This window comes from Epinephelus fuscoguttatus, linkage group LG17 (genome assembly GCF_011397635.1).
Source record: "Epinephelus fuscoguttatus linkage group LG17, E.fuscoguttatus.final_Chr_v1".
Taxonomy (NCBI): Eukaryota; Metazoa; Chordata; class Actinopteri; order Perciformes; family Serranidae; genus Epinephelus; species Epinephelus fuscoguttatus.
The window spans coordinates 14651919-14669815 of NC_064768.1; the positions used below are offsets into that span (position 1 = coordinate 14651919).

A 17897-nucleotide genomic window follows, 5' to 3' on the forward strand; every position below is an offset into this window, starting at 1 on the left:
TGCACTGAAAAGCACTGGTCATTGTGGATGTTAAAATCTCATATTCCATATGAGCCCCTTATATGTGGTATTTATATTCTCAGCAGAGCAGCATTTTCATGAGTAAACTGAGTTATATCTCTAAATGGTCAATAATATTACAGTGATCCTTTACCTTCAACCACATCTTCCTCAGTCAAGTTTAATCTCTATCCCCATCTAGTGGCCACATAATGAGCTTCATGCTGAATAAAAGCAACTGTCTTGAGTTTCTGATTGTTTCAACATTATGAGAAGAGAAAAAAAAAAGCACTTTTGGCATCTGTCGTCTCTTTATTATTTATTAATCAATAACAATATTATAAATAACAAGACATACTGTTAGAAATCGCAGTGTAGGACATGGAAAGCAAGTTGCTGAGACAGAAAAAGTTTTTACAACATCACATAGAGCACAGAGCAAAGATCTCAACATAAAACACGGGAATCAACATTTGGAACTGCTCTTCACAAGAATGTAAATCAGAAATTTAAAACCTAAATGCAATTTGCATCAAAGTGTCACAGTCGCACCCAAATAGCTATTTCCTGTATTTGCCTTTTTTCCTGTAGTGTAGCTACATTTTATAGTGCGGTTGCCGACAGCTATATTAAGTCGACCTGAGTTAAACTCAATTTAGTAAGAAATGACAACCTGACTAATAAACATAGCTAGACTACACCCTGTTTAATGAACTGTACATTTAAAGGATCAGTTTCACTTTCTTCGACTGTGCTCAAAACATACTCAGCACTAGGAGTACATGGAGTGAATGATAAAACTCATTCCTCCTTAAAAAGAGCTGAATGTCAACGTCCACTACAGGCCAAAGTCACACTGAAGCCCAGGGGATTCATATTGTCAATAAAGGCCTAAAAATAAATACAGCCGTCAGTGTTTCAGGGTCCTTCATTGTGACTTTTAAAGTAGTTTTACCATCAGAAAAATGTTCTCCATGTAGAGCAGCAGGATTCAGGCTCCTGGAAGTTCAGATCAAACATCCAATGCTATGAGACGCAGCTTCGGTACATTGACATACATGATAATGAGGCACAAAGCGAGCTGCCATGTCCCGACAAGAGGACTGGTGGCCACTGACAGACATCATAAATGTTAAGTTATGCAGTATAATCAAGGCCAAATATGCTGATGATGCAACATTTACTGATGCTATGGAGTGCTGGTTTTATACTACGAAGATGATGATTGATGATGTCATTCACTGTCTTGTATAATGGACAGGACGTAAAGCAGCAAACACATGGAAATTCAGTTTGAAGCAAGTCCCAGCATTCTTTTCGTGAATGTCATCGTAAATGTTATTTGAAGAGTAAAAAGGACAGTTCACTTCAAAATCAAAATATTTCTCCTCTTACTTGTAGTTCTATTTGTAAGACTGTTTAGTTGTGAGTTGCAGAGCGTTGGGAGATATCTGCCCTAGGAACTACTGTCTTTCATTACCCACCAACCGTAACCTCACACAGAAGGAAGCATGCATCTACTGCTAGCTCACCTAGCATCACTAAGCCAGCTAATGCTACAGCTCAACCAAAGAGGATGCCAATAGTACCCCCCTTTACACTGCCTGTTCAAGGTGGAAATCTTGCGCCTCAACATTCTGTATAAACGGTATGATTGTGGAATGGGGGGGACAGAGCTGTCTTGCTTTTAAGCCAGCAGCGTAGGCAGTAACAGCGCTCAATTGACATCCGTGTAAAAGGGACAGCTGACAAGACGGAACCATGGAAGAGACAAGTGTGATGTTTTGGATAACAGCTAACTTGAAAAAGAAGTACAGCAGTTGCAAATATCAGCAAACTGGGAATTCAGTGAGGTCTGGGAGCTCCTTCCGCTCTGAGCACAGGATGAGGTCAACCTCCATATTAGCAACAGAGGATGATTGTTATTGCCATGTTAATGCCATTCTTATTGTTTATAAATTTGCTGCCCATGTGTGTCATACATCACACTAGAGACTGATGCTGTTAATTTACATGTCACGCCTCTCATACTGTTTAAAATCACACACTATGCCGCCATAGTTTTCCATGAGTAGATGCACACTTCCTTCTGTGCAGTGATTCAGTAGGTCGGTGTAGTTTGGTAGAAAGAAAATAGTTCCTACAAGAAACTGCTCACAACAAGGTCTGTGGATTATCTTGAGTAACCAGGTCATTATTTCTGGAAAGAGACATCACTGTTGAGTTTTTTTATATGTATTGTTTTGACACTAAGAGCACCACAAGCTGAGTGCCATCTAGTTCTATTATTTTGGAGAGAAGGCAGACATCTCTACGGCTGATATCTGCAACACTCTGCAGTCCTCACCAATACAATATGGATTAATAAAGAGCAGGTGACAGGTAAGAGGGGAAAACGTGCATTTTTTAAAAAATGTATTTTGGGGTGAACTGTCTCTTTAAATGCAGTGAGGTTTCACATTGACAGCAGCAGTGATCAAAGCTGCATGTAAAGGCTTTATTTACAGTAACGTACAAAAACATTAAAATAAAAGATCTTTTTTTTAATTTTTTAAATCCCTTACAGCAACTCAACACTGTTGAAAGATGCAGGCCAGCGACTGTAATTAATACCTGGAATAAAAAATAACACTTAAAAAAATTCTGAACTCCACATATAAAAATTTAAACATTTAAAGAAACGCATCAGAACTGTATAAAATGACATTTGAAGCTGATTTGTTGTAAATGCTTAAAAACAAAAGAAGGCATATTGACCCTTTTTGAGTCAAGTTTGAAGTGCAGTCACTTACACCATTTTGCCCTTCTTTTGGTGACTCTGTCCTTTTAGTCTTTTTTTTTATGTGCTCCGTTTTTTTTTCAAGTAATCCAAAATCTCAGTGACATAATCCAAAGAACAGTTTCGATTGTTCCAGTGGTTTCTTACCTGTCCGTCACTGAGGATCAGTGAGTAAGGAAAAAGTGCTGAAAAAAGAAAGCTCAGAGAAGCACGAAAACTACGAAACAAACACGAGTAATCCAAGTTTGGCTCATGAGGATAGTTTGGAGTAGCTCGGTGGGGAAAACTTGCGCTTCAGGTATTTGATTATGTAGAGAGGAAGACAGCTGACCAGCGTGATGGCAGACACCTTCCACAGGAAAGGCCAAGTCGTGATGAACGACAAGTCTGAGAGAAGAAGCAGAAGAAAAACAGCTTTAATACACATCTTAACGTTGGAAAATTGGCATTAAATCAAGTGATGAAAGAGTCACTTGAAGAGATAAAAGCAGCATGAACAGTTGAGAAACAGCTTAGAAAGTCATCATCAGATGTTGGTCTTGATGTGCTGGATCCAATCACAACATGTTGGAGTTTGTGTATTTGTCACAGCACTAATAATGAAAACATAACAGTGGAATGACACAAAAAACAAAAGATAACAAACATCTGCAGTGCACATGACGTAAAGAAACCTTGATTCAAATCAAACAAAAAGATGACAGAGTACAACATCACTGGAACATACAGACATAAATGTAGAGAGGCGGATGAGGGAGATGAGGAGATGAGTTCACAGGCTGCACACCTACCAAGGAAAGCTCCAAAGGACACCCTGCCTATGCCTGTTGCCAACATACAGAAGCAAAAGAAACGCAGCAGAAATAAAGTGAGTGCAGGACAAAGGTTAGCAGTGAACAGAGAAACAGAGAGAGACAAAGTGAGAGAGGAGAGGGGGAGCAGTTACAGCACAGAGCTGAGGGCTGAACTACTGCACAACACTTGGGTGTCAGGTAGTGTTACATCAAAATCAGCACAAAGCATGTGCAGTAAAGAAGACTGTGGCCCCTACAAGTGCTAAGTCCACTCAATACTGGACTTACCAAACCAGAAAGTAAAGTTATTCTTCTCCTGTACAGACAGCTCACTGGAAGTGAGTCATAGATGTGTTCTTTACAGAATAATATCTGAAACGATTAGTCTTTAAAGTCGATTAAGTATTTTGGCTTTTCAAATGTGAGAATTTGCTTCTTTTCTTTGTCACATGATAGGAAACTCCACTTTTTGGGGTTTTTAGATGGCTTGTTAGACAGAACAAGAAATCTGACTGCTGCAGCTTGGGTCCTGGGACATTAAAATGAGTATTTCACTCTATTTTGTGACATTTCAGACAAAAAAACAACACAGAATTGATTATTTCAGAAAATAATCAGGAGATTTAACAGTAACAAAACATAGGTTAACTGCTGTTGTGCCAAATACCTCATATTTATTTCTGATTTAAAGGTATACTATGGAGAATTTTCCTTAAAGAGCAATGTATAGACAGTAGCTCACTCACTTGGGGGAGTGAGTGACTGCTTTTTCAAGTTTTTGTTCACAAGTAAGGGTAAAATGGAGTGTCAGAATGGATAGGCAGTTTGGCATGGCATCTACAGTGATGCGGGCACTGCACTGAAAGAAGGTAAGGAGCGAGACGGAAGCAAAGATCTCATATTATCGGTCAATCTACGTTCTGACTCTCACCTATGGTCATGGGCTTTGGGTAGTGACCAAAACAATGATATTGCAGATACAAGCAACCGAAAGAGTTTCCTCCTGAGGGTGTCTGGGCCTTAGAGATAGGGTGAGGAGCTCAGACATACGGAGGGAGCTCGCAGTAGAGCCGCTGCTCCTTCATTATGAAAGGGGCCAATTGAGGTGGTTCTGGCATCTGATCAGGATGCCTCCTGGGTACCTCCTGTCAGAGGATTTTACAGGCTCATCTAACTGGTAGGAGAACACCCTACAGGGATAATATATCTAATCTGGCCTTGGAACGCCTCCGGAGAAGGAGCTGGAAAATGCGCTAGGCAAAGAGACGTCTGAAATAATTTGCTTGGCCTGCTGCCCCACGACCCGGCCCCAAATAAGTGGATGAAAATGGATGGACAATGAATATATTCTTACAAAGCTAATGCCTCTTCATCAACACTTATGACCTATGGTGTATTTATCTGCCCTCTGTCTGTATTTTCTGCCTGTGTTTGGGACATTTGTGGGCACAGCACTCTGGTGAGGTCAGGACTTTATCAAAAGGTAGTGACCATAAAAAGGGTGTATTCAACAGGAAACCACAAAAATCATGGACGCAGCACAAAAAATGCAAATATAGCAAAGAGAGATGCCAAATACAGTTAATCTGGGGTAGGCTTTCACTTTTGCTGGCAATACTGTAACTGGCAATTCCTGCATAGTATACCTTTAAGTTTTCATCAAACTTGGGCACATAAAACTTTGCTAAACTAATTTCATAAAAGCATCTTTGCATCAAAAAATTAAGCTTTTCTTTTAATTTCTGAAGTTTCCAAAGACACAAGCTCAATATAAAATAACCAGATAAATGGATACCTACCAAAGTATTCGTTGAGGAAGGCGAGCGAGGCCAGGTAGCAGCCCAGGCTGAAGAACTCGGCCACCACCATGAGCCAGTGCCAGGTGCGAATCGTCAGCGCCACCATCAGCAGCTCGGTCAGGATGAGCGCTGTGAAGGAGATGGCGACCACGTGCACAAACTCCGACTCAAACAGCACCAGCGCGCCGTACATGAGGATGCCACCTGGTGGCACCAAAGGAAACAAATCAACTGCATGACATCACAGTTGTTTAAAGAGATGATAAAAAGTGGGTTGTATACTTGTTTGAATTCTTTCCTGCAGGACCATTTTTCTTCATGCATTCTTTCTTTCTTAACATTTTTTCAAAGGTCTGCTCCACAATCATCTGACTGGGACACCAAGTTAAGGATTAATGTGTCTGGAGATGAGGACTGATTTGATATTGTTATTTAAGAGAGTAAAATGTGCTCCAGTGTGTCTCCGTCTGATTAACATCTTTATGTGTCCAGACACTCACTCATCTTAGGGCGCCTACTGTATCTTGATAGCCCTTCATTTTATCATAACACAACACAAATTGAACTTAATAGCCTATAACTGCACACCTAATTGCTTTTTCATGCAGTCTTTATACAGCACACATTCCAGCGAGTCAAACTCTGTAATAAATTAAGAAAGATTGGTGCCGAATATTTTCCCCCTCTGCTGTCATGCTCTCATATCGTCTTCACGTTTCTTTTCTTTTCTTTTTTTTTTCTCCACAGACCTGCTATTGGCCTTTAATTAAAAACCTCGAGCTGTCAGGAAGTCACGCTCGAGCAGGAACATAGATCTTTCTCACACGCTGCATGGCTTAGCGATTACAGAAATATCGATTTACTGGACAGACAAAAGCCTGCATGTAAAAGCGGATGGCGGTTGGAAACCTAAGATACTGAGAAACTGACTGTCCGAGAGTTTGAAGGGGCCCAGAGATCCTGGTATTAAGACACAGTAGCAAAGATGAAATGGTGGTTTAAGAGTTGCTTTGACAGTCTACAATACCAGTCTGGTCAATCTTTAGAGACACTGTCATGTCTCAGGTAGTTCTGTTAAACGTCTTTTTTTTTTTTTTTTTATGAAGCTAATGTATTCATCTGCCAGATTGTGAGTGATAGTAGAATGTAACTTTAAGAATGAGCCTGGGCACCTTACCCTGATACACACTGATCAAAACCCAGATGAGGAAAGTCTTGAAAGATAATGAACGCCCCTGAAAGAAATAAACATCACCCATGAGTGCAACTGTATGTTCACATGATACTGACATCCTAATAAAAGTTCTTAAGGGAAGGAAATGCAGATAAAGTTAATTTATTTTGTCAAATTTGTACATTTTCAAAATGGGCACCGTACCTTGGTGAGGTCTTTATACAGCTCTGGGTAGAGAAGAGCCATCTCTGGCTTCACATCTTGGTCCAGAACCAAAGAGAACACTGGGAACATGGTGTAGATGGTGGCATAGCTGCACAGAACAAAGTGGTGTTTTAATGGAGTGGATGGGCACCAAACTACATGTTCACTTTATCAAATAAACCCTCAATTCTGTGCTATGTTGCTGCTGCTAGCCTTTTTTTAAATATCTCAGTTGTCCAAAGGATCTTGTAGTGGCGATCTCAAAGATTTTGTTTCTGGTTGAATTGGGGTACCCAGGAGCTACTGGCAGTAATAAATGCAGTTTAATACTACAGGTGACAGAGTTCTGGAGGCAGCAAAACAAACTATTGTTTGAATAAAGAAGTCAGACAATGATTGGCCTTGTTCCATCATTCTGTGAGCAAAGTGAGGTGGTGGATACAATTAGAACAATAAATCATTTTTTAACCACATAAACACATTTGGAACAGGTACTTACCCAACCATGAGGAAACCCTGATACAATGGCACAGAGGCAAAGTAAAATACAGAAGAGAAGACAGCCTGAGGACAGAAAACAAACAAAAAACAAACATATTAAAAACAAAACTATTCATTTTAAACAGACATTAAGAACAAAGCATTAACAAACATGACAATGAAAGCCATAAAAAGTCATTTAAAATTCCCCAATCTTGAGGTGACACACAGGCCACAGCAGAACTACATGCATTTCTATATTCTTATTTTTGTTTGGTTGTTTTATCCCCACTATTTTTTTTCTCCTTTTTTCATTTCCCCTAATTCTTAGCCCTTTTTCCACTTCTCCTTTTCCCTGCCTTCACAAAGCTGCCTCCAGACCTGTAGGAGGAAGGCCTGTTGCGGATCACACTTCCTTCAGGACAGTCCCCAGCCATTCAGGAGGGGTCTGCTCAACTGCAACTAAGGAGCAGCTTTCTACTAGGAGATGGGCCTAACAGGGACTAGGCCTTCTGTGTCCACGCTGTCTCACACTAGTCAAATCTCCCCGAGCCCCTCCCGTCCTGAGGGCCCAGTATTCTGTCAGTGATTTAATGATTTTTATACCTGCATGGTGGAGATGATCATGCCTCTGTGCATGACAAACTGACCCAACGCTGCAGAGCGCTTGTAGCTGTTCCTGCCGTGAACCATGAGCAGACGACCGATGTGCTTAAACTGAGTGATGGAGAAGTCTGCAGCCAGAGACGCCTGCTTCCCCTCCTGTTTACACACAACAATGAAGATGCCATTGCTGAGTTGAATTTAAGTACATCAGTAACGTCTTCTTCTACAAAACCTGATACAATCCACAAAACTGAAAATAAAGGCAGATACAGTATGTAGAAGCATGAGCGCTGTAAGTTATCACAAGACACTTCTCTTAATGCTGTGAACTGTTGTTTGTGTGCCGCTAAAGTTCTAGAGTTTAGTAAGAGGTACGGCCTTCAGGGAAAGATATCACCACTGAAAATGTAGACCTATGAATACTGATAGTTTTACTACTTAACAGAATACTTCATCACGCCTAATGACCATTATCAATTATTCATCCCAGGCTATGTTGAATTCATCATGTGTTATTATGGTTTTTTAAAGGGTTAGTTTGGATTCACCAAAGTCACACAATAACACAAACAAACTACTGATCGGACAGTAGTAGACCAGTTTAGGTTAACCTGCTGTTTTTGTCAGTGGCTTTGAAGGGACCATAGATACATTTAATTTCATTGTACCTCACAGCACCCAGGAGTTGCTAGTCTACCGCTGACTCCAAATTGGAACCAAATTAACGTGGCATCTGTAGCAGCACATACTGTAGGTTTATATGTAACAACTTCACTGTGCAGAAACCAATGTTGGATTATGTGCAAAAAAGTTTTAAGAAGGGCTTGGGAAAATAGTATTTTGAGGCTGTAACACATTGTTTGACCAAATTTTGAAGTTTCGGATTTGAATACATCAGGAACACTACTGGAACGCTACAGAGTGATTTAAAACTTCAAAAAAGAGCTTTTAACATGTTTATTCAAGATTATCAGAAAAATCTCTCACTGAATTCTAAAAGTCTTTATGAAATGTTCTGTTGTTACTGTTAATGTAATATATGGAGGACATTACCTTTCCTTCAATCCCAATACCACAGTCTGCAGCCTGGATCATACTGACATCATTTCCTCCATCACCTGACACAAAATAGAAAGATATACACATTCTAAAATAAGCTTTACATTTTTTACATTGTATGATTGGGGTTAGAAACATAGCAGACTTTGCTGGGTGCCTCTCTAGGTGAGCTTTGCCTGCCATCTGGTGGATAAAAAGAGCAATATTTAATATTACTGTCTATCTATCTATCTACAATATCTATCTACAATCCACTGGCCTGCTAGCGTAATTCATCTTTCCAACAGATTGCTTTACACACTGTTTAACATTTTTCTCCCCTTAAATGTAGCTAAATCTACACAGACACCCCTCCCCTGTCTGTCAGCACTCACCTATGGCACAGGTTCTGTTGGCTGTGTGCTGCTGGAGGAGCGTGACTATCTGGGCCTTCTGAGTTGGGGAGCAGCGACAACAGACCACCGCTGGACACTGACATGCCAGCTCTACAAACTCATGCTCGTAATACCGCAAGCACACCTGCAACACAACAGAAATGGAGATACACAAGTTTACTAGACACTAAAAGCTCCAGATCTATTTACATGATTTCTTTCATTACATTAATCAAATTATCTTGTATGCCATGCAGGTGAAAACACTGATGTGTTTCTCTTCCAACAAGCTGTTAGTTGTTACAAATTTTCAGTAAAAGTTTCAATTGTTTTGCCTCCTAAAAAAAGTGACCAATATGTTTTAGTGTTTTGTTTTCCTCTTCAAATCCTCAAGGCTTTGTTTGAACTCCAAAGTATTAGTCTTGGCTGAGAAGTACTTTTTATTCTCTCATCGCCTGTTTTGGCTGCATCCTAAGCATCATCTGCTGCGCAATGAAATGTCACTGTGTGCTGCACTGTGCTGTAGTACCTCTAAGGAGTCTCCAGAGATGACCAGAGCACAGTCATGTTTCCTTCTGAAGGCGTTGAGCTCCAGATGGGCCTCTCCTCTGCTTGAGACCTGCTCGAGAGCCACACAATACAATTAGCTTTGAGGCAGTTAGGCTCCCATTACGTAGGCACATTATGATTGTTGCAAAGCACGGGAAAGAGGGTAAGGTAAAACAGCATACCGGTCTAAAAACATGAATGTCCTGGTTTCTGGACACTAAGTGGGAGCTTTTCGCGATGCATGTAGCTGTCTCAAGCTTGTCCCCTGTCAGCATCCAGATCTGAGGAGAGAATATGATCACTGTAAGTGTGGAGTGAAGATGTCTAATTAAAAGGCAAAACATCATCACTATGAAGTACATGATACTCCGTCAAATTAATTTTAATTTACTCAAGAAAATGTACAAATTATGCCTAATATATACAAGAAGACTTTGAAACAACTTGAAAACTCTCACACACTTTCTAACATCTAATATCAATGTGAGTTTTTAGTCACACTCTGTAAGACTTTACAAAGACTGGAGATCTCACAGTCTGGTTTAAATGGATGCATAGAAGATAGTAGATAGTAGCTTTTTGTGTATCTTATTACAACCCTGACAGACTGCTGAGGTGAGTACTTTATCAGCATTAACCTGGCAGTAATGCTTTTTTTCCTTGCTCACCTTGATGCCAGCGTTCCTGAGCAGCTCCAGTGTGGGCCTGACATCTGCTTGTAGCTGGTCTTCTACACCAGTCAGGCACAGAAGCTCCATCTCCCTCTCTAAGCTCTCTACCACTGCTGCAACCTTCAGGCCTCGGTCATGGATGCTCAGCTTCGCCTGGTTGTAGCGGCTCTGCACATACAGGGAGGTGGCAGGGGGAGACAAAAGGAGGAGGAAATATTAGGGTAAACGGGCTGCAACAGACCAGGCAAGTGAGATGTAAACCAGTCAAAGAGTAAATACTGAATAGAGTTGTTCAACCTTTAAAAGACAGTAGTGTCCATCCATACCTCAAAGTCCTGATACTGCTCCTCAGACAGAGACTTCTTGGCCACCACCAGTGTCCTCAGGCCTTCTCTGGCCATGTTCCCACACTGACAGGAAGGAGAGGAGGATGTTAATCAACAGATATACACACAGTTTTTCCACTGCGGCTCTAAAGATTTATTTCTATGGTTGAATTTAGAGATTGTGGTTATTCAAAATAAATGTTTGTGAATGTTCAGTTATGTCATTTCTTGAAGATAAGTATATATCAAACATAGGGCAGATCATCTGTTCTATCAGAACAGCTGCTGTATAAGTACACCATGTACAGTACCGTCAATAGCAGCATATTGTTACCAACACCAAAGAAATCAATAGTGAATAACATAGCCTCTGGTGAAGTTCAGAGGACACAGTAAAACAAAGGGATGGATGGCGGTTTATTTTTGATATGAAACACCAATGGGGCAAATCTGTCCTGTTGATTGGTTATTGACAAGCAGAGTAACCGCAGCGCCGGCTGCTTTGACAGCGGGATATTACAGCCAACAGGACATCATTAGCACCATTGTTCAAGAATATGACATACTGTAATTACTTCAACTTTATGTAGGTCACTAATTAAATCAAACGCTGCCCCCAGTGCTAAATGACTCAATAATGCCAATATAATTATGAACATATGCACACAAGACCTTCGACCACCACACTGGTGTAGGCACGGCCCGTTGGTCTCTCCATGAATGTCCTGATTATGAGAGGGTGCTGGACATTAACAGCACACACAGAAATCTGGGTTTTTAATATGCACATTGTCTGGTTTGAGTATACTTTATTTTGTCACATTTCCTACCTCGTTTACGTCACATCATAATTACGCTACATGATTACAAGTGACCGAGTGACCAATATTGGCATTGTAATTCAGTCTGAGATAAAGAATTTCTGACAGTAACAATCAGCGTTGCCAGATGCAAATTGTCAAACATCAGGTTTAAAATGATCATATTTTGAGAAAAATGAGTGTATGCACATCATTTTTTGTTTTCTTTTTAAAGCAAGCTGATGTAGATATCATGTGGAAGGGGGTATGTGTCCGTAAGTCCTGTCATGCTCATCACACTCTATATGAAGCGTCATTGTCTTGAAATGGGTCACAGGGGAAGAGATGCTTAAAAACAGACATAGGATCCATATTTTGCTCTCTTGATCATTTCAGGAACTGACTTAAAATGAGACAGTGTAGTCCGAAACCAGGTAATAACTACTGTTACTGTTGCTGCTGTGCATCTCTGTGTCTCTGTCCCCTCTCTCACTTTGAACCAAACTGGCCACCCGCTTAGAATCTGGTTCTGTTTGAGGTTTCTGCATCTTAAAAGAAAGTTTTTCTTTGCCACTGTAGCCAGTGTGCTTGCTCTTGGTGACAATTTTTGGGGTCTCTATAAATCAAGAGTACAGTCCAGAATTGCTCTATATGAAAGGTATCCTGAGATAACTTTTGTAATAATTCGCCACTCTCTATATATAAAACTGACGTGACAAACTTTAAGTGTCAAAAATGGTCGAGTTTCTATCTGTGTCCCTTTTAAACAAACCACTCCACATATGTAACGCAGCATAGGTAGCTAATTTAGGCTTTTTAAATGATGTGACTTCAGTGCTAGTTGTGAAAATAACCAATGTTCAAACACTTCCAAGTGAGTACAACCTAAAGTCTTGAGAAGAATGCACCATTAGTATGAAGTATGGATTTGCATCATTGCTAAAGCCTTTACCTCTTCTTCCAACCAGTCATTATACTGGACGATGCTCGCCATGGCAACATCAGCACCCTTCATGTAGAAAGTTATGTCACCTGTGGACTCCTCCTGAATCAAATTACAAATGACAATTAGTACACTCTCAGTGTACAACTAAAACAGCAGAACTATATCTCTATCCCAATTCAGCTGCAAGTTTCTGTGCAGTTCAAAAGATGCAAGAGGACACACAAAAAAACAAAAGACCTACAATATAGAAGTCTGGTTTCTCTAAGGCATTTAAGGTAAAACCTCGAATGTGAACAACATGTAAGTCCTGTAAATCTAATGTCTGAAGATACAGACACAAACAGACGTAAAACACATGATTTAGAAACAAAAACACCCCACAGGAAGGAGCATCCACACATCATATTGTTATGAGTCCCACACCCTCACGATGATGCCCATCCTTTTGCTCTCGGAGGTGAAGGGGAAGATCTGCAGGATGTGGAAGGAGAGAATCTGTCCAGAAGGAGTCTTCAGCTGCAGTGAGTTCAGGTCTCTGTTCACCAGGGTCAGGCCAACACTCTCTGTCCACCGCACCAGCTCAACCTTGGGAAAACATATGAAAATAACTGCTCAGACCATACAGCTCGACATTTTGCCCCCCTGAAGAATTACATTTATACTCCAACTTTAATACAAACTAGCAGGGTGATGAATTTTGCCAATTTTACACTGACTAGATTGGTGAAGAGCATGTACATGTAACAACAACAAAACTCTGTCACAACTTCAATTTACAAACTTTCACATAACTTGTGCAGTATAGTCCAAGTTTCATTTATCCAGCTGCAAGAGTCTGTAAACTGATGTTTTGATATAGTTTTAATGTTAAAGGCAATTGCTTATGACTTCAATTCATCAAAAAGTTTCCCAGTTTTTGAATTCTTTGCTCACCATGGAGGCATGGGAAAGTTTTCTTTATGCATTAAACATAACATGGTGTGAGTAACTGATATTCAAATGATTATTTGGGGTGTTGAGTATTCCTTTAAGGTCCCAGTGAAACTTCAAAGGCCTGAGTACTACAATACAAGCATATAGGAGGGAGGTGTAGTGCATTTAACCCACAGATTGCACAGTATTCTGGCATTTACTCAATTACTTTATACTGAAAAAATGAACAAGCAAGAAATGTGGGAGGATTTCGGAAAAATACATTAATGAATTACAAGTGAATATAAATTTTATATCTATATTTATGTTAATGTTTAGGAAAATCACTCTCTCTACCAAGTATAAATCAAGAAAATGACCTTTTATATATAAATAAAAATCCAAACCGAATGTAGACCCTAAAGCTGACCAAATGTAATTTCACTTGAGGTTGAGAGATTGAGAGGCATGAGAGAGTTACGGTATCTCCAGAGCTGCTGAGCTCTTCTCATTCAGCTCCAGATAAGTGTTTTTCTGTTTCTCTTTCCTCTTTTTCTCCTCAGCAGGAACTGCGGCCCCCGAGTGAGTGTTCAGCTGCACACGACTCAATTCTCAATGGGTTCATTTTCAATTTGCTCACTCAAAGGTTGTTATTATACTCTGACCTGCAAATTGGAACTTCCTGTTAATACCCCATCATTTCTCCTGCTCCCCCTTTGAGCTCCGTAAAAAGGAGCTGCCTATATTTACTTAACACACATCTGTGCGTCATTATCCTAGTGTGTGTGTGTGTGTGTGTATGTATGTGTAGTTACACACACACACACACACACACACACACACACAAATGGACACATACACTATGTGTTGAGGATGCTAAACGGAGCCCTTCAATCTACCTTATCAGCTCTACAGACACTATTTAAAGCTTTGTCAACTTTGATAAAAAACTTCACGTCAATCACGTGTTACAACAGTAATAGATAAGACTACTTTATGACAGCGGCGGACTGGCTTAAACAACCCGATCAATCACTTCAACTGTGTTCACAATGTTCTAGTGATCATGTAAATCAAGCATGTCAGGATGAAAACAGACCAGCAACAGTTAAATTCTTCTCCTGTAATGTCACTGGTAATATAAAGGGTGCACATTCAAGAACTGAATTCATAAAGGGATAGTTCGACACAGTCTTATTATAGATTTTGAAGGAGTAATACTATGAATCTCCAATACATCTCTATATAGTATTTCTACTGTGAAGTTCAGGGCTCAACAGGCAGCACATAAATGGGTGAGTATCACCCGCTCTGTGTGGTGTAACTGCTGCTACTCATGCCTTGTGTTAGTGTTGTCTAAAGTATCGATTTATCAATACATAACAACTCTGGATATTTAAAATGGTTACCACGCTTTTTTTCCCCACACTATCAATACACTGGTCCCAGCTGTGCGTTCTTGCTCTCTTTGAGTTAGCATCACAAATAACCTACGTGACAATACTTAAAAGAGGAGTTTTTGAAAGACAAACCATGTTCAATACACAGTACTTTCATCTGTGACAAACACATTTACTTATTCTTAGGAGTACATTATATAGTGTACGCTACATCTACCTGTGGTTTTATTGTATGGGTATTCATTTTGTCAGTAAGTAGTGCTGGTTAATTAAGATAGAAGCCTTGTAATTCAGTGCTTTTATCAGGGTTCCCACACCTTCTTAAGTATCAAATTCAAGGACTTTTCACGGTTTTTCCAGGCCCAATTCTCTCAAGTTCAAGGACCCAACATGCCATAGTTTGAGAACAGGCTTTACAAAAACTCACTGAAAACTATTTATAAGAGAGAGATGCTTAAATGTGTGAACACGAAACATCGCCTTTACGAGCGTTAGCAAAAAAATATATGAACTTCACACTCTATTTCTGTATGAAGTATATAAATTCAAGCACTCTCAATGACCCATGTCTATTTATGCCTATTTTTGAAAACTTGAAGGCCTTGTTTTTTTTTAAAAACCAAATTCACAAACCTTTACGGATTTCAAGGACCCGTAGGAACCCTCTTTCATAGATAAATAAACAGAGCCTTTGATCTGTTTTAGGATTTAGCTCATGGGCTGCATCTCAAGATCACAAATGACTCATATTTGGGACAACTGACAAAATTGTCATTATTTCCTCTACTGTGATTATCCATGTTAAATATGTTTATTACACATTTATATCTTTAAAGGGGCTCTGTGCAAATTCAGAGAGTGTGAGTTGTCTGCACACAGTTCTCAACATGTAGATTGTGGAGCCGGTAGCTAGCAGCTAACAATGCAAACTCCATAAATAGTGCTTAACAACAGCAGCAGGGCTGACAGAGCTAATGGTGTTAACCCAGGGGGAACAGGAGGGCAACACCATCCCAGCATCATTGGTAAACCCCATATGACCACACTGCGAAGTGGTGGCGGTGAGCTAGGCAGTAGGATACACACATGCACTAACATCCATGTGCAGCTGGACCGGCTTGCCACAACAAACCACAGAGAAGCTTAGATTAATACACAGAGGTAACGTGACTTCATTCTCTGCTCAGGACACCATCACTCTACTATATCTTTACATAGCAAATAGTGATTTATTGCTGTATTAATGCTCTGAATGTCCCACACAGGACCTTAAAATGTAAATGTTTAAAACATGGCACTGATCATTTGCTGATGCCTGGCTGCTAGCCTTGCAAGCACTTTGAAAAGTAATTGCCTGGCCTGAAGAACTTATACTTTATTGGCATATTTAAGATGCTGTCTTCCTCCCTTACGGTACATTTGCCTCCATACACTCACTGAAACTGACAGTTACATCCAATTGGAAATGATAAAGCACCCACTTCCTGGACACAGCAGTCATTAAAGGCTACAGTCAAATGCTCTTGTCCGTTATTACAAGGGTCAAAGGTCCAAGAGGACTCTGTTCACAGCATGGCTGACCAGCAGGTCAGATGACCCCTGTTTTGACCTTGGTGGCCGGCCCACTTCATCTCCTTAATGATGGCTCATTACATTAGAGAGGCTGAGCAGAGAGCGAGGGCCAAACAAACTATCACTGACAGAGGAGCGGAGGCCAAGATCTGATGCTGCAGTCAATGAGAGTGAGGAGACAAGGAGGGAGAGAGGGGTGGAAATGAAAGGACAGAGAAAGAACAAAGAATGTAGTAGAAGGGGAAGGGAGAGCTCCACCAACAATCACAGACCTCCACCTCTCATCGTCTCTGGGAGAAAATTAAATATTGATCAATCCAAGCAGTGTGAGACAATGGAGAGAGGGGAGATAGAGCAGAGTGGGCAGGGATATAAATAAATATATACATCAACTCAGTGGGGGAGCACAGATGGGCAAAATGGAAAACTGAGATTTATCTTTCACCACCTTTTTATCTTCATTTTGATTACTAGACTTCTAGACTGGGGGTTTGACGCAAAGTATGCAAGCCTTACAAAGGCTTTACAAAGCCTCACATCATGGGTGATAAACATGCCAACAGTCTTGAAAAGGGTGTGTATGGGAAGATTAACTACCCTTCAATATGCATTAAACATCTCTTTAAATAAATACTGACTATAACTTTTCCTGATCAAAAATCTTGCCCTGTCTTCCCAGTATTCAATTACCATCAGCATTCAATTTCTCTATTGATAAAGTCTTAAGTATGATTAGGAGAGGCTGTATATAAAAAGGCTTAGTAGCACCGTCAGCAATAAAAGCTCAGACTCTTAGGTTACACGGAGAGACAGCCAGAGGAAAGAACCTATAGGGATGCCTTTGGGGATCGTTTTTGCGCTGCATTCTTCTTCAGTTGGAGCAGTAAATTCTCAGGGAGCAAATACAGACGATTAAATAGCTTAACCTCTACGAGGAGTTCATGACCTCTGACTTTAGGTTCATGAGATGACGATTATGACAAACAAGGGTTATTTAGGATCACCAATAAAACAAAGACAGAGAGGAAACTGTGGAGAGGGACTTAAAGGGTTTGCTCCTGATAATGCCCTCTGTTTGTTCTTAACAGAAATGTGTATAAAACACAACTGCATTTAATCCAGATATGAGACACTTTAAATGATAAGTGTAAATATGGCCTTAGAAAGCAAAACCATTTGCAAAGAAGCTACACATTCTAAAACATGGATGCTTCATACACATCTCCTGGCAGCTCAGAAGATCTGAACAATCAACAGTTTCAAGATGGACAAGATTAGTGTCACTAATTCAGTATCTGACCCAATTTCCCCCCTTCTGTTCCTGAGTAGACACAGAGTAGGCATTTTCAGACCAAATAGTTGTGGGGACTCCCTGAGAGGCACTGCCCACTGGGGAGCTCCCCCAAGAACTACATACCCTCTTGGGTCCAGTTTGCATTTGCATCGCTAATG

General features: G+C 40.3%; 1 protein-coding gene across 2 annotated transcripts in view; it reads right to left on the minus strand.

The window, feature by feature from the left end:
• Positions 1-298: 298 nt before the first annotated feature.
• The window catches only part of atp9b (ATPase phospholipid transporting 9B), a 58302-nt gene continuing 40703 nt past the window's right edge, over positions 299-17897 (minus strand). For both annotated transcript variants that reach the window (XM_049602204.1, XM_049602205.1), the window contains 14 exons: positions 12985-13146; positions 12568-12660; positions 10816-10899; positions 10487-10657; positions 10001-10099; positions 9799-9888; positions 9270-9414; positions 8890-8954; positions 7837-7992; positions 7250-7314; positions 6751-6859; positions 6550-6607; positions 5373-5576; positions 299-3166 (listed from right to left, as the gene is read on the minus strand). In XM_049602204.1, the coding sequence (XP_049458161.1) occupies positions 3030-3166; positions 5373-5576; positions 6550-6607; positions 6751-6859; positions 7250-7314; positions 7837-7992; positions 8890-8954; positions 9270-9414; positions 9799-9888; positions 10001-10099; positions 10487-10657; positions 10816-10899; positions 12568-12660; positions 12985-13146 (1638 nt within the window). In that variant the 3' untranslated portion in view covers positions 299-3029. The remainder of the gene's footprint in view (positions 3167-5372; positions 5577-6549; positions 6608-6750; positions 6860-7249; positions 7315-7836; positions 7993-8889; positions 8955-9269; positions 9415-9798; positions 9889-10000; positions 10100-10486; positions 10658-10815; positions 10900-12567; positions 12661-12984; positions 13147-17897) is intronic.